This window comes from Cnephaeus nilssonii (assembly GCF_951640355.1).
Source record: "Cnephaeus nilssonii genome assembly, chromosome: 23".
NCBI lineage: Eukaryota > Metazoa > Chordata > Mammalia > Chiroptera > Vespertilionidae > Cnephaeus > Cnephaeus nilssonii.
Window position 1 is genome coordinate 17,081,635 of NC_137094.1, and position 22,565 is coordinate 17,104,199.

Below are 22,565 nucleotides of genomic sequence, written 5' to 3' on the forward strand. Positions count from 1 at the left end.
AACGATCGTGACTCGTAATGACTCTTCTTAATCCCTTGTACAAATGGTTCCTTTTCTCCTGAAGACTCTTCTGATGTTTACATACATAGATCTTGAGGGTGGTGTTAGTGTGAACTTGCGTTCTTCTAGGGGGAGGTATTTTATTTCCATTAAATGCAAAGGTGTCTGTTTTTCCTTGTCATTTTGTTTTAGCGTAAAAAAATACACACACACACAGAAAAGAAAGATAATTGAGTTGATTTATGCCCGATTATGATGATCTCTGAACGCATAATAATCTGGCCACTCAGTATATATATATATTAGAGGCCCGGTGCATGAATTCGTGCATGGGTGGGGGCCAGCCAGCCTGGCCAGGGGGAGGGGACATGGGCGGTTGGCCGGCCTGCCTGCTGGTCGAACTCCTGGTCGAGGGGACAATTTGCATATTAGCCTTTTATTCTATAGGATATACCCTGAGTGTCCAGATGATTATGCGTTCAGAGATCATCATCATCTTGCCACTCAGTGTATATATTACTGTAAATATATTTTAATGAAAACATTTGCCTCACTCTGGTTAATATACTGTCTAATAAGCAGAAGTGTCAAGAAATATGAAGCTAGTGCCGAATTGTCACGTTGGGCGTCCGCTAGCTATTTGAGTCATTGGGGATGATACTTGTTTGGAGCCTGACTTTCTTGGCTGATCTAATGGCGCTCCTCCGCACTGGAGTGCTCACCCCCTCACTGAGCAGGTGGGGTGGCCTGGTGGGGACGTGCCCCACATGCAGCCAGATGTAGGAGGGGTCTCTGTATCCATCATCATCATACAGAGCCAGTTCTATTTAACCTAGGACTGCCTCAAGCAAACTCTATTCCCGCCCGCCCCCCACCTCTCAACAGAATATCCCCATTAGTTAAAATTTAACAATTTTTTTTTTCACCTTTGGGCTCACCATTTGTAGGCAGTTAGCTCACAGATATTCATTCATTTATCTATTTGCTCAATGAAAATCTATCGAGGGCCGAGTCTGTCCCAGACACTGTTCTAGGCAGTATATTTAATACTACACACGTGTGTTTCTATGGTCTATGCTAATGTTAGCCTTTAGTTCTGCCTTCCTCATTGTCTTTTCCCCAAAATACTAGGACAGTTCCTCTAACATTGCTGACTCTACATTTCAAAATGCTAAGGAACACTATTACATGCCGCGTTGGTCAATGCATGTGACAGGTGCATATTGTCATTTCTTCATACTGGGCTTTGGTTCAATTCTTTCCTATCAAAGCTTTGCATAAAACGAGAATTCTTGTATTAAACAAAATCTTACTAAGCGCCTGCTATGTGCCAGCATTGTTTTAGATACTGGGGATTCAGTGGTGAAATAAATAATGTCAGTGAGAGCACTACAAAAGACATGGAAACAGTCCCGCCAGTGTGGCTCAGTGGTTGAGCATCAACCCAGGAACCAAGAGGTCACCGGTTCGGTTCTTGGTCAGGGCACATGCCTGGGTTGGGGGCTCGATCCCCAGTGGGGGCAGGGGGGAGCATGCAGGAGGCAGCTGATCCATGATTCTCTCTCATGATTGAAGTTTCTCTCTCTCTCTCCCTCTCCCTTCCTCTCTGAAATCAACAAAAAATATTTGTTTAAAAAGATGTTAAGACAATGCTTCAAGAAGGTTAATCTGAACATTTAGAAAAGTCACTGTATTGATTTTTCCTCCTCGTGTGAAATGCAGCTCCCTGACTCCTTCCCCTGCAATGGTATTACCTCCAGAAGCAGGAGGATCACCTTAAAGCTCTATTCCCTCCTGCCAATGCCCACAGGGCTGTGTTTGCCTTTATCACAAGTGCCTTCTATTAAAATTATTGATTTGCATAGTTCATTCCCCATAGAAGGTTTTTTTAAAAAATATATTTTATTGATTTTTTTACAGAGAGGAAGGGAGAGGGATAGAGAGTTAGAAACATTGATGAGAGAGAAACATCGATCAGCTGCCTCCTGCACACCCCCCACTGGGGATGTGCCCGCCACCAAGGTACATGCCCTTGACCAGAATCGAACCTGAGACCCTTCAGCCCGCAGGCTGACGCTCTATCCACTGAGCCAAACTGGCTAGGGCCAAAGATCACATTCTTTTTTATTATTTTTATTGATTTTTTACAGAGAGGAAGGGAGAGTGATAGAGAGTTAGAAACATCGATGAGAGAGAAACATTGATCAGCTGCCTCCTACACATCTCCTACTGGGGATGTGCCGGAAACCAAGGTACCTGCCCTTGACTGGAATCGAACCTGGGACCTTTCAGTCCGCAGGCCGACACTCTATCCACTGAGCCAAACCCGTCAGGACACAAGGATCACATTCTTGAGGCCAAACTATAATTCCATGAATAGGAGGTATAACCAGGCTTTTCAAAAGTCATGTGGTGACCAACTCAGACTGATTCTAAGGAAGAGTTTTATATGCTTCCTGAAGTCCAAAGTAGCTGACAAGTTGACACATGTTTGACATGACATTATCAGGTTGACTTCTAACACATTATAATAAAGAGGTATAAAGTGCATAAAACTGTAATAATCTCGATTCCCCTTCCCTTTAGGGTCGGCATTTATAAACTTAAAGCTACGGTTTCCTCACGATCATTACCCACATGACCAATCATTGCTGGAGAGGTCCCGTGGGAATCAGCAGGAATTTAGCAAATCCTCTTATATCAAAGCACACCAGCTGAGCACCTGGGGAGCATACCTCATCATTTCATTTAAAAAAAAGTTTCCAAACTTATAAAAAAGACATATTATCTTATTGATTTTTTACAGAAAGGAAGGGAGAGGAATAGAGTTAGAAACATCGATCAGCTGCCTCCTGCACACCCCCTACTGGGGATGTGCCCACAACCAAGGTACATGCCCTTGACTGGAATCAAACCTGGGACCCTTCAGTCCGCAGGCCGACGCTCTATCCACTGAGCCAAACCGGTTAGGGCTCAAGTGGTTTTGATTGGTAACTTAGGCCTCGATAGCATCCATGGGCAGGGTGGGGCCAAAGCGCATGACCTGTAAAGCAGGAAGTAGGGAGAGACAGAAAAAGAAAATGGGAAAAATGGAAGAACAGGAAATTGGGTAAATCCATCATTAAGTAACCAAGGAATCTCCTCAGAGATTAACCCCTCCCCCCAAAGTCTTCACGTCTCTCAACACCTTCTTCCCTATTTATTCTCAGGAACCAGCTGTGCTTTCAACGAGAGTTTGTGGTGGGTTCCGAGTGGTGTACACACATTTTCCTTTCCATTTATATCTTCATATCTTAGTAGTTTCACTCTTGTTGTTGGTTTGTTTTGTTTTTTTCCTCAGTGTAACAACTAAAAAAGGACTGACCGTTGTTCCTGATTAAGCACGTTTTACAGAAAGCGAGCAGAGGAAATAAAGTTAGAGTGTAAAATGCAGTTTATCAGCCCTATTACGAATCCTTCTAGTCGAACACCTGTAACATCTACCCTTTTTTTTCTTTTAGTTTTACTTGAACCTCAGTTACACAAAACTGGAGTTATCATAATCTTTATTTCCGGACACATTATTATGACTCATCTTGGAGAAGACATTTTTATTTACTTTTTTTTTTGCTTGTTTGTTGATTAACAATAATAAACAGAAGCTGTAACCTTTGAACTCAGCATGAGAATTACAATATTGACAGACTTATATCCACCTCCGTGCTTCTCTCTCACCTGTTATAAGTATTGCCCTGAATCCTGTGTTTATCATTCCCTTGAATATATATGTATTTAAAAGTTTTATGTGTAGCATATATACACAGATTATTCATATATATATATACACTTCTAAAATTATGTATATGCATATATTGTGGATTAGTTTTAGTTGTCTTTATAAGAGAATCATGCAGTATGAAATTATTAAGAATATATTTTAAAATATATATGAAGGCCCTGGCCCGGTAGCTCAGTTGGTTAGAGTACTGTCCTGTTTGTACACCAGAGGGCTGCGGGTTTGATTCCTGGTCAGGGTACATACCTCGGTTGTGAGTTCAATCCCCAATGAGGATACCTATGGGAGGCAAATGATCGATATTTCTCTCTCACATTGATGTTTCTCTTTCTCTCTCTCTCCCTTCCTCTCTCTCCCCAAATCAATAAAAAGCAAACATATCCTTGGGTGAGGAATAATATATATGCAAATTATTAAGGAACTGTGAGGCTTAAGGTGATGTCATTTGTCTGTAGAGGGGAGTATGTTTGCCTCTACGAGGTGGCTCTGTTTACCAGCAAGCCCAGATGAATGTGATTACAGGACTAGAGAGGACTTTCTTAGATAGGCTTAGTCCCTTTGATCATTGATCTTTGATCATTGATCAGTGATCTCTTTCCAGTGTACCCTTCTCCTGAGATGTATCTATTGAGAGTCCTGACCCAAAGCCTGGAGGTTTAGTAAATCCTCCTAAGCAGGAAGTCAGGTGGGTGTCCCGAAGCCCACATATTGTCCCTAGAGCTTCAGGAGTCCAACAGAATTCTGCTGAAATCCTCAGGCTGCCCTGCACACAGTAGACGCCCCCAGGCATGGCTCCCAATGCCAGGCTCATCTCTCTGTGTTTTTCTTTTCCTGTTGGCAGAAGAGTTAGTGCAAATGAGCGATTTCACCATCGCTCCAAGTGGCTGTTGGTGGAGAACCGATCGGCAGAGGGCCAGGTGAATGCTGATAGACTAGACAGAAAACTGGGCAGCAGTCAAGCGTAAGGGTTGAGGTAACAGAAGCAGGAGGGTGAGTGGGGAAAGAGATGGGTGGATGGAGAAACGTGATGGGACAGGACTGGCAGAACTTGGGATGGATTCAACATGGAGAAGGAGGGGGAAGAGAGGTGCCAGGGAGGGCTCTTAGGTTTCTGGTTTGAGCAACGCGATGGGTGGGCGACCACACACTGACATAAGGAACACCGCAGAGAATTGGCAAGATGGGGCCGAGGATCCCATGTTTCAGTTTGAACCTGTTGATTCTGAGGTGCGTTGAGACATGCAAGAAGCTGCGTTAATGAGACATTCCTATGCGTGAGCTCAAAAAAAGAGATCAAGAAGAGAGGCTGGCCCTAACCGGTTTGGCTCAGTGGATAGAGCACCGGCCTGCAGACTGGAGGGTCCCAGGTTTGATTCAGGTCAAGGGCACAGGCCCGGGTTCTGGGCTCGATCCCCAGTGGAGGGCATGCAGGAGGTAGCTGATCAATGATTCCTTCTCATCATTGATGTTTCTGTCTGTCTCTCCCTCTCTCTTCCTCTCTCTGAAATCAATAAAAATATATTAAAAGTAAATAAATCAAAAGCAAGCCACAGAAGAAGATATTGGCAACATTTAAAAATGACAAAGAGCCCTAGCCGGTTTGGCTCAGTGGATAGAGCATCAGCCTGTGGACTGAAGGGTTCCAGGTTCGATTCCAGTGAAGGGCACATGCCCGGGTTGCAGGCTCGATCCCCAGTAGGGGCCGTACAGGAGGCAGCCGATCCATGATTCTCTCTCATCATTGATGTTTCCATCTCTCTCTCCCTTTCTCTCTGAAATCAATAAAAATATTTTTTTAAAATAAATAATAAAAATGACAAAGACTCTATACTCAAATCCACAAACAACTCAAAGGATCAATAGAAGGAAAATAAAAAGACATGCAACCCAATAGAAAATAGGCAAGAGACTTTACAGGCACTTGACAAACGAGGAGCTGCAAGTAGTCAATCAATACGGGAGAGGGCGTTCCCCCTCTAGTTAATCAGTCATGCACGAATTAAAACACACTCCTCCCCTCTGCCCCTCCAATGGGAGTGCTTGAAAGTCTGAGAACACCAAGCGCCAGCAAAAATGAACTCTCAGAAGCTGCTGGTTGGAAAACAAATTAGTACAAAATGGGAAACCACGTGGCATAATAAAGGTGAAGACACGTCAACCTTTGGACAAGAGATTCCACTTCTGAGTATAAAACTCTAGAGAAAAAGCATGCACATGCGGACTAGGATTTATGTACAAGAATGTTCTTCACAGCATCTATATCTATATCTATATCTATAAAGAGGTAATATGCAAATTTGTCCGGGACGCCTTTACAGTCGCAACCGGCTCTAAGCCTTAACAGTCACCACCAGCGCAGCTCGGAGCACGCCCCCACATCAGCGGACACACACACAGGGGTGGGGGCCTGCACCCATCGGCCACAGCGAGGCTCAGAGCACATCCCCGGTGGGTGGCGGTGGTGGCCCGAGCGAAGCAGCCCGGGTCCTGGGTGCCGGAGGGAAGCCAGTGCCGGCAGCCTGGGGAAGGAAGGCCTATTCTTGCACGAATCTTCGTGCATCGGGCCTCTAGTTGTTAATAATAGTCCCCAACCAGGAAACGCTCAAATGTCCTTCAACAGTAGAACAGCTAAGTCATCTGTGAGATGTCATGCAATGATGACTCATACAGTAATAACAAAAAAAAAGACACCCGTGCAATGGATGAATCTTATAAGCATATTGTTGTGTTAAAGAAGCAAGATGCAAAAAAAAAAAAATACACGTGATTTTAATTACGTGATTCAAAAACAAGCAAAATCAACCCAAATTGCCTAGAGCAGTGGTCGGCAAACTCATCAGTCAACACAGCCAAATATCAACAGCACAACGATTGACATTTCTTTGGAGAGCCACATTTTTTAAACTTAAACTTCTTCTAACGCCACTTCTTCAAAACAGACTCGCCCAGGCTGTGGTATTTTGTGGAAGAGCCACACTCAAGGGGCCAAAGAGCCGCATGTGGCTCGAGGGCCGAGGTATGCTGACCACGGGCCTAGAGATACATACCTAAGCGGTAAAAACGATAAAGAAGCAAGGATGGATTATCACAAAAAATCAGCAGGTTTTCCTTTTGGTGAAAGGCTGGGGATCATAACTGAGGGGGAGGTGGGGGCAGCTTTAGGAGAGCAGCAATGTTCGACTTTTTAAAAAATATATATACTTTTTATTTCAGAGAGGAAGGGAGAGGGAGAGAGAATCATTGAGCGGCTGCCTCCTGCATGCCCCCCCCCCCCCGCCCGCCCTCCACACTAGGGATAAAGCCCACAACCCAGGCATGTTGCCCTGACCAGGAATGAAAAGTCAACACTCGACCCCTGAGCCACGCCAGCCAGGTGGCAATGTTCTACTTATTTACCAGAATGATGGTTATGTGTGTGTTTGCTTTCGAATTCTTCTGTAAACTGTATACGTGTTTTATGATCTTTGTATAAAAGCTATACCTCACTATAAAAAGTAAAAGGAAACCTCTCTCTAAAATTATAGCATTTAATCTTGAATTATCCCATTATTGTTGCAAATGGTGCCTTCTAGTAGTGACTAAGTAAATTGGTGTGATAACCAAGCGACACACGACAGTAAAAACTCTCTCTGCTGGTGGAATCAGATACAAATGTGAAAACAGAAACTTGCTTTGGTTCCTAGGTTGGATCGTTAAATGCATGCTTCCTTGCAAAGAGGAATTTCCAAGTTGATGTGTACGAAGCTAGGGAAGGTAAGACAATTCTGAAAGCTGAGATGTGATCTCTTTCTCTTTCGATTTTAAAAGATATATATACACATTTTGAATATATTTTTATTGATTTCAGAGAGGAAGGGAGAGGGGGATAGAAACATCAATGATGAGAGAGAATCACGGATCGGCTGCCTCCTGCACGACCCACACTGGGGTCTGACAGGGAATCGAACAGATTCATGGGTCGATGCTCAACCACTGAGCCACGCCGGCTGAGCAGATTTTAAAAGATTTCTTTTTTTTAAAGGGGAACTGTTAGAATTTTTAAAATGTCAACTGTCTAAATTCAATGAATACAAATGTACTATTATTAGCATTTTCTCTAAGAGTTAACAAGGTCTTGTAATTTGGGGCTGGCTGCACCAGTCGCTCAGGTGTTACATGTCCATCTTGTCCAAGGATATAAAGAGATGTGTGGGCCCTAGCTATTGTGCTCAGTGGATAGAGTGTTTATTTAATTATCAATAAAAATAAATAAAAAGTATTTAAAAGGGGGGGGGGGAAAGAGACGTGTGTAAGTGTGGGCCCTAGCTAGTGTGCTCAGTGGATAGAGTGTTTATTTAATTATCAATAAAAATAAATAAAAAGTATTTAAAAAGGGGGGGGGAAGGAGACGTGTGTAACGTGGAGTCTGCTTGCAATGTCCTAGATATCCGAGTGGCTCAGTTGGCGCGTGGGAGAAGCATTAACTTGGCCCTTTCTCATAGAGGACGACAAGCCTTGAAAGCCATTGGCCTGGAAGACCAGGTACCTCGTTAATGCGTTTCCCTTAGAGAAGACAGCACCGGCTGTTTTGCAACAACTGCACGGTTTTATTTCATCCCGGTTCGGAGCGCTATTGAATGGCAAGAACCTCTGCGCGCAGACTCAGTCAACAGAGGTTTTCAAGCTTCTGAGTTTGGGCAAGAGGGTGATCAAGTGAGGCTTGAGGCACCTGGGATCCAGAGCATGACCCACGACCTGGGGCAGGGGGAGGCTGCAACCCCACCTGGGCTCTCAACAGGATGGGAGAGTTCTGCCCCCAGAAAGCGGGATCTGAGATGGCATTAGGATGCGAGGAGCAGGCCAACTCCATTCTTTTATTTAAAAAAATATATGTGTTTTTTACAATACATTTTTATTGATTTCAGAGAGGAAGGGAGAGGGAGAGAGAGATAGAAACATCCATGATGAGAGAGAATCATGGATTGGCTGCCTCCTGCACACCCGCTACTGGGGATGGAGCTCACAACCCGGGCATGGGCCCTGACCGGGAATCGAACCATGACCTCCTGTCCTGGTTCATAAGTCAACACTCAACTACTGAGCTGTGAAGGCGGGGCCCATTCTTTTGACTATACAGGTCCGTGATCTCTTACCCACAATTCTCTACTCCAGAAAACTCTGAAAATAGAAAGTTTTTCATCACCCATTCAGCAGAAAAATTTGACCTGATGGGAGGCTTTTTATGGCCTTATTTTTTTTCTCACTTAGTGTGACTTTTTAAAAAATATATATATTTTATTGATTTTTTTACAGAGAGGAAGGGAGAGGGACAGAGAGTTAGAAACATCGATGAGAGAGAAACATCGATCAGCTGCCTCCTGCACACCCCCTACTGGGGATGTGCCCGCAACCAAGGTACATGCCCTTGACCGGAATCGAACCTGGGACCTTTCAGTCCGCAGGCCGACGCTCTATCCACTGAGCCACACCGGTTAGGGCTTAGTGTGACTTTTATTACAGAGATATTTTGTTTGATTATAGGTGGTGCCTCCAACTCTGCGGGGAGCTATGTGATATCCACATAGGCACTCAACTACCTCTCAAAAATTGGAAAGTTTCTGAATTCTGAAACCAATGGGCCTTGTGGTTTTGGATAAGGATCGAGGGCCTGTAGTGGATTCTCCTTACCTGGCCGCAATGTAGCTGAACTTCTGTCTGCCGTGCAGCTGGAAAATGTGGACAGAAATGATATATTTTTCTTGATAGGACTTTTGTTGACCATGGGCTTCAAAATGATAGCATGAGTCAATATGAGTTCCAGCTCCATTTCTACAGTTTTCTGAGGTCTGAGTGTAGGAAAACACTGCCCTGGGTTTCAGGAGTCCTGGGTTTTTGAGGCCCATGGATTGCTCTTTAGAGACCATGAGAAAAATCATTTACCCTCTCTGACAGTAAAACACTCCCCTCAAGTATAATATTTGATTTGGACCCAACACACTTTAAGTCAATTCCAAAATCTAACGGTTCAAAAAAAAAAATAGGCAAACACTAATATTTGCAGGAACACCGTTTTCATTAAGTTTTCCCCATACTGTGCTTCCATTGTCCTTGACATTATTTTTTAAATGTTTTTGAAAATATTTATAAATCACACTTTAAAATTGATATTGATCTTTTTTTTACATAATGCCATGTTACAGAAATTGAGATGGGTATTTCTGGTTTTGTTTTAGATTGTATCTCAAGGGATTCCCATGAGAGCAAGAATGATTCACTCCTTTTCAGGAAAAAAGTCTGCAATTCCCTATGGGACAAAGTCGCAGGTAGGTTGACGCTAGAGATACTTGCTGGTTATAGCTGAGTCTAACGTTGATGACCTACGAACCAGGAGATCACGGTTCGATTCCCAGTCAGGGCACATGCCCAGGTTGTGGGCTCCATCCCCAGTGTGGGGTGTGCCTATCAAGGATTCTCTCTCATCATTGATGTTTCTCTCTCTCTCTCTCCCTCTCCCTTTCTCTCTGAAATCAATAAAAATATATTTTTTAAAAATAAATGAAATTAAAACATTTCATGTAGCCCTAAAAGTATGCTGAGCCCTATGTACTATGCCTGCCATACCTCACAGAACAGTTAATCCCATTGAATTGTCCTACAAAGTCACAAATAACCAACTTGTGTCCCAGGCAGGTGATCCACTCCTACCAACTCCCTTCTGGCCACGACCACCCTCCCCCCCCCCCCCACACACACATTTCACATTGAAATGAAGGCCTTCAGAGTAAGAAGTAAAAATGTAATTTAATCTTGTACAAAATGGGAAACCACGTGGCATAATAAAGTAAAATGGGAAACCTATTCTCTCTCATCATTGATGTTTCCATCTCTCTCTCCCTTTCTCTCTGAAATCAATAAAAATATATTTTTTAAAAAAATAAATAATAAAAATGACAAAGACTCTATACTCAAATCCACAAACAACTCAAACAACTTCATTTCAATGTGAAATGTGTGTTTCCCATTTTACTTTTTGGGAAACAGTACATTTATTCTTGTGGTGTTGTCTTTGTAAGTTTTTCTGAACAGCTCAACTTGGAGACCTGAGACAAACGCATGACATTTACGATTTGTTGTTAAAGCTATCTTAGTGAAAATAATCTTTTCCCACAAGAGATGGGTTTGGTTTTTATAGCATCCAACTCTGCAAAAGCCTAAGTTTAAACTTAAGCGTCTTATTATATGTATTTGGTTAAAGTGCTTATTGTTTTCTTTAAAAAGGCTACTTGGCTACATGATCTTAAAACAGAGCATGCAACTTTCTGCTAAATAATAAATTTGTCCTATTTCTGAGTGAGTAACATAGAATTATATGTGCCCATCGCCCAGAAACAAACAATATCTACTGTATTTTTCTTGCAGTATATTCTTTCTATAAGCAGAACAAATCTAAACAAGGATCTGTTAACTGGTAAGTCCAATGCTTTATTTACCAGTTGTCATTTTGAATAGAGCACATGAGACGAATCTTGTCACATGGTTTATTGGGACTTGTTTACCATTTATTTTTGTGAGTTATTAAGAGCAGGACTATGTACAATACCACGCCCTTCTTGAAAAGTAGTAGTGAAACATCTCCGACATCTCTCTTTCACCTTTTCAATCATCTTAAATGAAGATTATTTTTTCAACGTGGACTGAATTCCTATTGTCTTCTGGGCACTGGAATGAATGAGTGCTATCCCCGATGAATAATGCACAGTCTCGTGGAACAACAGATATGCTGGGATGGTTTGCAAAGTGACACAGTTAGATCCGCATTTCAGAAAAACAAAAAGCAGTAGTGTGGCCCTAGCCGGTGTGGCTCAGTGAATAGAGCATCGGCTTGTAGACTGAAGGGTCCCGGGTTCGATTCCAGTCAAGGGCACATGCCTGGATTGTGGGCTCAATCCCTAGTAGGGGGCGTGCAGGAGGCAGCCGATCCATGATTCTCTCTCATCACTGGTGTTTCTATCTCTTTCTCCCTCTCCCTTTCTGTCTGAAATCAATAAAAAAATATTTTTTAAAAAGCAGCAGTGTGGAGGCTAATAGAGGGCTTCAGAGATTTGGGGTGATGCTTGTGTGCAAAGAGCGAGGCCCTGGACTCAAGCTATAGCAACAGGGTTGGGGGGCAGGAAGCAGATTCAAGGTATTTGTAGGAGACCCAATAGATGGAGGGCGTGGGAGGTTGAGAAAGAGGAAGGAGTAAAATATAACCCCGAGGTTTCTAATTGGAGTAACTAAGAAGCCCACACATTAATGGAACAAAAACCTGATTGGTCACTTAATCTGTAGCGTGGCTAATCAATCCCACCACATCCCTCATCACAGTAGTTTTTTGTCCTCTTCAGCATTCGTGCTAAACAGACCCACTCCCTGCTAAGCATGGCCCTGAAGTATGCCTCCCATCCGCTAAGTCCATCCACCTTTTTTTTTTTTTAATATATTTTTATTGATTTTTTACAGAGAGGAAGGGAAAGGGAGAGAGAGTTAGAAACATCGATGAGAGAGAAACATCGATCAGCTGCCTCCTGCACGCCCCCCACTGGGGATGTGCCCGCAACCAAGGTACATGCCCTTGACCGGAATCGAACCTGGGACCCTTCAGTCCGCAGGCCGACGCTCTATCCACTGAGCCAAACCAGTTAGGGCAGTCTGTCCATCTTGACACAGACCAGCAGTCTCTGCTCTTTGGAGAGCAGAGGTTGCATGCGATTTATCTGTGATCCCCTCACAGTTCCCTACCCAAAGTCAGTTTGCTATGTGCCTTTTGAATGGAACTGAATTAAACCGGGAGGAGTGATGGAGAAAGTGCTTCTAGTTAATTCACCAGGGACTTAAGAAATAAGGTTTAGAAAAAAGAGAAACAAACAAACAAAGCTTAGTATTATTATTTTTTTTAATCTCAGAAAGGGAGAGGGAGAGAGAGAGAGATAGAAACATCAGTGATGAGAGAGAATCATGGATCGGCTGCCTCCTGCACGCCCCACACTGGGGATCGAGCCCACAACCTGGGCATGTGCCCTGACCACTGAGCCCACAACCTGGGCATGTGCCCTGACCACGGAATCAAACCATGACCTCCTGGTTCATAGGTCGACACTCAACCACTGGGCCACGCCGGCTGGGTTAGGGCTTAGTATTCTTAATTCAATTTCTTTACATACATTTGTAAGATTGTCTTCCGGATGGGCAGAAGGGTAGGGTGGGGCTGAGTGGCTAGATAGATTCATGTTGATCTTAAGAAAATGTAGTACTGGCCACCTAAGACAATCTCTTTACTGGTATAGTGCCCTTTGAATGTAATTAAGATGAAAATCATAGCAACCGGGCATTGAGGCACCAGGCACTAGAGTGAGTGCTTTATATGCCTCCATTTGTATAACCCGCTCCACAAGCGGGTGAGGAGGGAATTACCTTTATCTCAGTTGCACAGATGGGAAGGAGGCTTAGAGGGCCCCACGGGGCAACAGGTAGCACTGTTAATCAGTGGCAGAATGGGGATTTGAACCGGAGTCTGCTGATTCCAAAGTCCATGCTTTTAACTACTACTGTCACCGCCTCCAATGTTGTATATGGAGCATCTGCTAACGCCCAGGCGCTCACACGGGGAGGGAAGACCCAGCCTCGGTGCCCAGGTCAGATGCGCCCCTCACTGCGTGCCACTGACATATGCATGCGAGCTCATACATGCTATAAACACGTCCCAGCTGGTGTGGCTCAGTGGACAGAGCGTCGGCCTGCGGACTGAAGGGTCCCAGGTTCGATTCCGGTCAAGGGCACATGCCGCCAGGGTTGCGGGCACATCTCCAGTAGGGGGCGTGCGGGAAGCAGCTGATCCATGATTCTCTCTCATCACTGGTGTTTCTCTCTCTCTCTCTCTCTCTCTCTCTCTCTCTCTCTCCCACTTTCTCTCTGGAATCAATAAAAAATAAAATATAAGCCCTAACCGGTTTGGTTCAGTGGATAGAGCGTCGGCCTGCGGACTGAAGGGTCCCAGGTTCGATTCCGGTCAAGGGCATGTACCTTGGTTGCGGGCACATCCCCAGTAGGGGGTGTGCAGGAGGCAGCTGATCGATGTTTCTCTCTCATCGATGTTTCTAACTCTCTATCCCTCTCCCTTCCTCTCTGTAAAAAATCAATAAAATATATTTTTTAAAAAATTAAAAAAAAACATAAATAAATAAACGCATGCTATCAATCCGTTAGTAAGATGAAGGCGGGGCCTCCTGGCCCCTACACTTGCTTTGGACTGGGAAGTGCTTTGGTCCTTGAGGCAAGGCCAATGTCTGAGCTCCCCACTCTCCACGGCGAGTCCGCTGTAAATGCTCATCTCCTCCTGACGGAGCGGCCTTCCCGCTGAGACATCCCAGCTCCCGCATTTTCCTGCATCAGCCTTTCGTGAGCGATTCCGTCATGATTCACTCCTCCGGGCACGGTAGTAATTGCTAAGCCAGACACACAGGAAAAGGACGCAGGGCCAAGGGAATTGGATGAGTCCTGCCTCAAGCAAGTTTTAAGTCTTCCTTGTAATCTTACAGCACTTCTCAGGGCCTTTATTCTACAAGCCTACATTGTAGATCCTCTAGGGCAGTGATCGGCAAACTCCTTAGTCAACAGAGCCAAATATCAACAGCACGACGATTGACATTTCTTTGGAGAGCCACATTTTTTAAACTTAAACTTCTTCTAACGCCACTTCTTCAAATTAGACTCGCCCAGGCCGTGGTATTCTGTGGAAGAGCCACACTCCAGGGGCCAAAGAGCTGCATGTGGCTCGCGAGCCGCAGTTTGCCGACCACGGCTCTAGGGCAGTGCTGTTCAAGATGTCTCCCCCAAATGCCAGTCACACGTGTCATTGTTAATCCTATTAAAAACCTAAAAGGAAACAGGTGACTTCAACAATATTCTCTCTCATTCTTGATGTTTCTCTCTCTCCCTTCCTTTCTGAAGTCAATAAAATATACTAGGTGTACCGGCTAATAATGCGGATTTTGTAATCAAAGAAAACACAATACTAGTAAAAGTTAGCCTTAGTGATTCAGGTAAATGCTGATTTCTCCACATTTATTTGCCAAGAGATTTCTTATATGTAAATAAGTCTGTGGTTTAAGGTCACTCAGACTTCAATATTCTAAAACTCCCAATCCCACGTTCAAGAATCTTTCAGTCTTCAAACCCCAAATCAATCTCAAAAATGAAACAGAAGAGCCCGGCCGGTGTGGCCCAGTGGTTGAGCATCAACCTGTGAACCAGGGGGTCACAGTTCCATTCCAGGTCAGGGCAACATGCCCGGGTTTGGGGCTGAATCCCCAGTGTGGGGCGTGCAGGAGGCAGCCGATCCATGATGCTCTCTCATCATTGATGTTTCTCTCTCTCTCTCTCCTTCTCCCTTCCTCTCTGAAATAAATAAAACTACATTTCTTAAAAATGGAACAAAAGAATCCAAAATCTGAGACAAAAAGGAAGGAAGTAGAGACGGGAATACCGAGTTGAAAGTCAGAAGCTCTGGCCTCGATTCCCTGACTTTTGGCTTCCTGTGGTCTCAGGCACGTTCCTTACTCCATTTATAAGATGAATAGTTTGGAACGAATCCCTACATCCTGATTGGGTAGCTTTAAAACCAATAAATAGCCTGTAATGATAGCTTCCCTATCCTTGAGAATTCATAAGGGTAAAAAACATAGTTTACGACTATGACAAGAACATGATTAATAGTTCAGAAAATGAAAATGGCTAAATTCCAGAGATGACTAGCAGGAGAAGAAAAAACAAAACAAAACACCAGCACTAAAATCACCTGGCATTTCAAATATTTTAATTCTTCCCCGCCCCTGGGGGTTTCAGCGTGTGATGATAAAAAGCATTCGTATCAGCAATCCACACTTGTTACAACTTGAATTAGAAGTCTAGAGGGCTCACAGCTGGCCTAGTATGAGAAAGAATTTGGCTGAGTATTTTCAATCACAAAGAAAGCCTTTAACTACTGGCAACTTTTTAAAATATGTAATGACCATTTTCTTTCCAGGACAACGATAATCTTAGCAATGTGAGAATTTGCATAATGGAGTTAGTTGGATCTTTTCTTTCTTTTTCTTCCTTCCTTCCTTCCTTCCTTCCTTCCTTCCTTCCTTCCTTCCTTCCTTCCTTCCTTCTTTACTTCTTTCCTTCCTTCCTTCCTTCCTTTTTGAGATGAGAGTAGTTGATTTTTATTATTTTTTTATTTAAAAAAATACATTTTATTGATTTTTTTACAGAGAGGAAGGGAGAGGGAGAGAGAGTTAGAAATATCGATCAGCTGCCTCCTGCACACGCCCTACTGGGGATGTGCCCGCAACCAAGGTACATGCCCTTGACCGGAATCGAACCCGGGACCCTTCAGTCCTTCAGTCCGTAGGCCGACGCTCTATCCACTGAGCCACACCAGTCAGGGCAGTAGTTGATTTTTATTCATGACTGTTACTATCAAATCACCCTGGAACCTTCACCAAGTAAAATGACCACTTTAACCATGTCGACGTGGATAAGAATAAATCACTCTGCCATACGGTGGTCAGGAAATGATCCCCATCTCCCCGTGATGAAGGGACGTCAGAATGAGAACGTGACTGGTGTCTGCTTTCTCCCCGGTCTCCCCAGCGGTGGAGAGCTACCCCAACGCCAAGGTGTACTTTGGCCACCGGCTGTTGACGTGCAACCCGGAGGAAGGAACCATCACGGTGCTCGGGTAACCGCCCGCCCGCCTGTTGGCTTCGGAGGGAGCTGTGAGGGGTCCGAGCGGCCTTTATCTGTCAGCTTTGCTCTTTGGCTCTTTGGGAAGAGTTAAATGGTGACTGAAAGGGTGATTCCACGAGGCTCTGGAGTCCACCACACAGATGACCCTACACAACCCTGCTCCTCACCCCTTTCTGGATGCTGCTTGCCTGCTTCTCCTTAGTTCTGTTTCTTCTAAAGTTCCATTTCCTCTGAAGTTCCAAGCCTCGTGCCCCACTCTTGCGATGTGTCATGGGTTTCCTGTCCATGCAACAACCACTTGTAAACTCACGCACATCTCTAGCCCAGGCCTGCGCCTTCCTCCTCGGTCCTTCATTCAATCCTAATCAGTGTTAATTTCTCATGAGACATCTTCAGAGGACACCCCAGCCGGTGTGGCTCAGTGGGTAGAGCGTCGGCGTGCGGACCAAAGGGTCCTGGGATCGATTCTGGTCAAGGGCACGTACCTCGCTTGCAGGCTCCTCCCCAGCCTGGGCCCTGGTCAAGGCGTGTGCAGGAGGCAATCCATCGATGTCTTTCTCTCACTTCGATGTTTTGCTCTGTCTTTCCCTCTCTCTAAAAATCAATGCAAAAATATCCTTGGGTGAGGAGGATTCAAAAACCAACACCAACACCAACACCAACACCATCTTCATAGGTAGCTCTTGCCATGACCCCAAAACACATCGGAAACCTTGATCATCTGCTTTTCTCCAAGTGTGTCCCATTCCTGACATCCCCGTGCTATTACCCAGATAATTACAATTATTGTAATGTGTCCCTTTCCCTATTTTTTAAAAAATATATATATATTTATTGATTTCAGAGAGGAAGAGAGAGGGAGAGAGAGAGAGATAGAAACATCAGTGATGAGAGAGAATCATGGATCGGCTGCCTCCTGCACGCCCCACACTGGAGATCGAGCTCACAACCCTGGCATGTGCCCTGACCGGGAATTGAACCGTGACCCCCTGGTTCATAGGTTGACCCTCAGCCACTGAGCCACGCCGGCCGGGCCCCTTTCCCTATTTCCTCCTAACTTTTCTACTGGCCTCAGAGTCTATGTCTTCTTCTTCCTGAACACCACAGTCCTGGCTGTCATACCTGCACAGGCAGCTGCTGCGCTCACCCGGTCCCATTCCCCTTCTCTTCTACACTCCGCCTCCACTTCAACGCGACCCCTGCGATGTGATTTCTGAAGTTACCACTCTTCATGCATCCTCTCCCCAGTGGGAACATAAATACCGTTTTCCCCTTTTGCCAGGATAATGTATTGAAATCTTGTGTCTGAACATTCAAAACTAGAGGCCTGGTGCATGAAATTTATGCACTGGTAGGGTCCCTAGTGGCTGCCGGCTGCTGGCCAGGGCCTCCCTCCCTTCCCCTGGCCGGCCCCACCCCCTGGTCGAACTCCCGGATGACCTCCCGGTCGAAGGGGACCATTTGCATACCACACTTTTATTATATAGGGTTCTCTCCTCCCCTTTCCCCCTCCCCACACTGTATTCGTTTCTTAGGCTATTTTTTTTTTCCTGCTACCCTTTAGTCAAGCCAAATGTATTGCTCCCGAAAAGCCCTGCTCACATCCCTGCGGTGGCTCATACGTCCCCTCCACTTGCAACACTCTGCCTTCTCTTCAAGATCCTCTCCCTTCATGCCGGGAACTCAACTCTCAGGCCCACTTCCACGGCCTGTGTGCCTTCCTCCCTCAGTACAGCTGTGCGTTATTCTCCTTCTCAGAGGAAAACCCGTCCTAGGGGTACGTGTTACCGTCTCCATTGCATAGCTATCAACTCAGAGCTGGAGGTCAGGCTTGTAAAAGTGAGAAGTAGGCCCACTGACTCGCTGCCTTTAACCACCAGAACTTTTTTTTTTTTTAAAGATGTTTCATTTTATTTTTTAGATCTGACAAAGTTCCCAAAGATGTCACCTATGACCTCGTTGTAGGATGTGATGGAGCCTATTCAACGGTCAGAAGTCACCTCATGAAGAAACCCCGCTTCGATTACAGTCAGCAGTACATTCCCCACGGGTACATGGAACTGACCATCCCGCCTAGGAATGGCGATGTAAGACCTTCCCTTTCTTATCCCCTCCTTCCCCCGCTCCACACACACCCACTCCACCTCAGATCGGCATAGAAGATGTTCTCAGTTGCATGTCTTGGTCAGTTTTGAGGTTTGACACAAGTATTTTGTCATTAAAAATAAATTGGGGTACAGATATCCCCTTAATACTATCCCCTGTCTCTCCCTTCCCTTTATTGAAAAAAAAAATTTTTTTAAATACTGTATTTTCCGGCATATAAGACAACTTTTTAACCAAGGGAAATCTTCTATATGCCCAGTCGTCTTATACGCCAGAAAATACGGTATATCATTTTATTGATTTCAGAGAGAGAGGGAGAGGGAGAGAGAGAGATAGAAACATCAATGATGAGAGAGAATCATGGATTGGCTGCCTCCTGCACGCCCCACACTGGGGATCATGATCACCCATGCCCCAACCAGGAATCAAACCGTGACCTCCTGGTTCATAGCTTGACGCTCAACCACTGAGCCACGTCGGCCCGGCTCCCTTCCCTTTTGATATACTTTCCTAAGTAAAGAAAGAGAGGAATTACAACTACCCAACTGGAAACACACAGGGAATTTGTCTTACGTAATAATATCATTTCTCTATTTTCTCTTGAGAGGAAAAAAAATGGGTTGGGAATCGATTCTGTGCACTGGCGATCCACAGGACTTGTTTTCGTGGTTAAATCAACAATAGCTACTAAATAAGGTGAGCAGCAAGGCGCTGCAGAGAGGTTCCCAAGGAGTTCCCACGTTAAGCGTATGTGGTCTGAGACAAATATGTGATATGTATATTTTATCTATAATAATAAAAGCGTAATATGCTAATGAGACCGGACAGCCCAACGACCTTCCGGATGAAGCCGGGGCTGCGAGGGCCGAGCCCCTTGCACGAATTTCGTGCATCGGGCCTCTAGAATTGTCACAAGCAAAGAAATGTAGGAACTTCTTAAGGAAAACCAAAACACCGAAAAAAGGAATGAGGATCCTGGCTTATAAGTAAGGATCAGTCAACAGTGTTAGTTGAATACTTGATTTGCATATAAAATATTCATTTTTCCCCCCTCTTTCCATGACTTCTTTTTTTTATTTTTTATTTTATTATTTTTTAAAATTTATTGGGGTGACATTGGTTAATAAAATAATATGGGTCTCAGGGGTACAATTCTATAATACATTACCTGTATATATTGTATTGTGTTCACCACCCAAAGTCATCTTCTTCCATCACCATTTATCCCCCTATACCAGTAGTCAGCAAACCGCGGCTCACGAGCCACATGCGGCTCTTTGGCCCCTTGAGTGTGGCTCTTCCACAAAATACCATGGTCTGGGCGAGTCTATTTTGAAGTGGTGTTAGGAGAAGTTTACGTTTAAAAAATGTGGCTCTCCAAAGAAATTTCAATCGTTGTGCTGTTGATATTTGGCTCTGTTGACTCATGAGTTTGCCAACCACTGCTCTAACCGCTGTGCAAAATTGGCTAGAGCTTCTTTGCTCACTTTTTTTTAAAAAATATATTTTATTGATTTTTTACAGAGAGGAAGGGAGAGGGATAGAGAGTTAGAAACATCGATGAGAGAGAAACATCGATCAGCTGCCTCTTGCACACCCCCCTACTGGGGATGTGCCCGCAACCAAGGTACATGCCCTTGACCGGAATCGAACCTGGGACCCTTGAGTCCGCAGGCCGATGCTCTATCCACTGAGCCATAGCGGTTTCGGCTCTTTGCTCACTTTTTAATTGGAGTGTTTGGTGTTGAGTTTTAAAGCTCCTTAGCAATATTGGATTTTTACCCCTTGTCAGATGTATCATAGTGAATGTTCTCCAAAGAGTTTTCTTATTCCCTTGTTCCCATGTTGAACCATATGTGTCCTGAGGCAAATATGTGATATGTACATTTTATATTATCATAAGCATGTAAATCTAGGGACTTATTATGAAAACTAAAATACCCACAAAAGGAAGAAGGATCTTGGCTTCTATGTAAGGATAAGTAAACAGCATAGTTAAATACTTGATTTGCATATAAAACATCCATTTTTCAAGGTACTGATTTAATCTGTCTGTCTGAAATTCAGATATCTGCAAAACAGCTGGTCAGTTTGGGATAGTGGTAGCATATACCCGTTATACACCAAACTATCGTCAGTCAAGTCCATATTTTAAGATTTTATTGTCTTTCTATTTCTTCTTCCTGGTCAAAAAATGTGTTTACTAATTCTTTTTTTAAAATATATTTTTTATTGATTTCAGAGAGAGGAAGGGAGAGGGAGAGAGAGATAAGAACATCAATGATGAGAGAGACTCATCCATCGGCTGCCTCCTACACGCCCCACACTGGGGATCAAGCCCGCAACCTGGGCATGTGCCCTTGGCCAGAATCGAACCCAGGACCCTTCAGACTGCAGGCCAATGCTCTAGCCACTGAGCCAAGCCAGCTAGGGCCAGGAATCCCTTGTTTTAACTTCTCCCCACAAATTTCTTACCTGCCCAGCTTTTCCTTCCTATACTTCTAATTTAGCTCCAAATCACCTATTGTATCTCTACCACTTGAACTTGCTGTTCAAAGGAAGTTATTTGGCTTTCCGTATGGATATATGTTGCCTATTCAACTGCACGGTAAACTCTTTGAGGTCAAATAGTTACACGTTTATTCATTGCTATGTTTATGTACTGGGATTTCTTTGGGGCTCTGGGGATTAAAAAACAAGGAAGGAATATTTTTTCTCCTAACACAAAGTATGCAAATGTTAGCTGGGAGACTATTCTGTGCTTCTGTGTTCTTCCTACTGGGTACAATATACACATGGTAAGTGCTTCCTAAACAATTGTAAAAAGTAATGCGAACTTGAAGTAGTTGGAAAATAATTGGCTATTCTTGTATATATAACATATCCCTGGGAACCATAAGGGTTTGTATTAGTTCTTGGGTCCATTGATCTACCCAATAATCAATACTTACTCAGGCTGCTATTTTGCTGTAAAGGCCAGACCTCTCTACTATTTATGTTGTAGGAAACAAGTGATAGGAGGCTAGTTTTGTAAAATTTGGTTTTGCCCATGAATTTTTAAATTAGGACCTTTCAATTCATACAAATAAGTCCCCAAATAAGGTGAAAAATAAAATCTAAAAATATCGTATATACATATATAGGGTGCCCCCCAAAAATGTATATACACTCTAACAGCTGATAGTTCAATTTTGAAAGCAAAATGTATTTTAACAAACACTGCCTTTATACTAATTCGAAGTATGTGCATACATTTTTGGGATACCTTACATATATGTGTATCCATACATATATAGCTTATATATGTCGATATATATATTTTATGTATGTGCTTGTGTGTGAGTGTGTGTGTATGGAAATAAAGAGAAGAAAGAGAGAGAGAACATCTTATAGCCTGTTTTCAAATCTTCAATTATACCTAGTTCCACTATACTGGCATACAGAATAGGGTATTGATTTTAAACTTTTTGAAGTCAAGTGATCAAGTACATTTTTAATAAAAGGCAATGGAGATATATATATATATATATATATATATATATATATATATATACCCTAAGATTGAGCTTATAAAGACAGAGCACAAAAATTGCCTAAGACTGTTTCTACTTTGTAGTAATGGATACCATCATGAATATGATACTGATTTAAATTCCTGTGGGGAAATGATAAAATAAGCATAGTCCGTTTTCCAGATGCGTTGCATTGACACACTAACCAGGTATATGCACATTGCTCTGCAGTTTGCCATGGAACCGAATTACCTGCACATCTGGCCTAGGAACACCTTCATGATGATTGCACTTCCCAACAAGGTAGTACGGCATCGCTCATCTGCTGTAATTCTGCGTCTGTAATCAATGTTGCTCTTTATTCACTTTGGCGCTTAGTATGTGTAGACCTAATTCACCTCGCCATCGTTTAGTCTATAGAG

The 22,565-nt window shown here is 43.8% G+C and overlaps 1 protein-coding gene across 1 annotated transcript in view; it reads left to right on the top strand.

Annotated features, from left to right (window-relative positions):
* Positions 1-22,565, top strand: part of KMO (kynurenine 3-monooxygenase) — a 31,758-nt gene that overhangs the window by 196 nt on the left and 8,997 nt on the right. Inside the window, exons 2-8 of the mRNA XM_079763648.1 lie at positions 7,459-7,528; positions 8,199-8,296; positions 9,988-10,077; positions 11,174-11,222; positions 16,430-16,517; positions 18,447-18,612; positions 22,375-22,446. Coding sequence (XP_079619774.1) covers positions 7,459-7,528; positions 8,199-8,296; positions 9,988-10,077; positions 11,174-11,222; positions 16,430-16,517; positions 18,447-18,612; positions 22,375-22,446 — 633 coding nt within the window. The remainder of the gene's footprint in view (positions 1-7,458; positions 7,529-8,198; positions 8,297-9,987; positions 10,078-11,173; positions 11,223-16,429; positions 16,518-18,446; positions 18,613-22,374; positions 22,447-22,565) is intronic.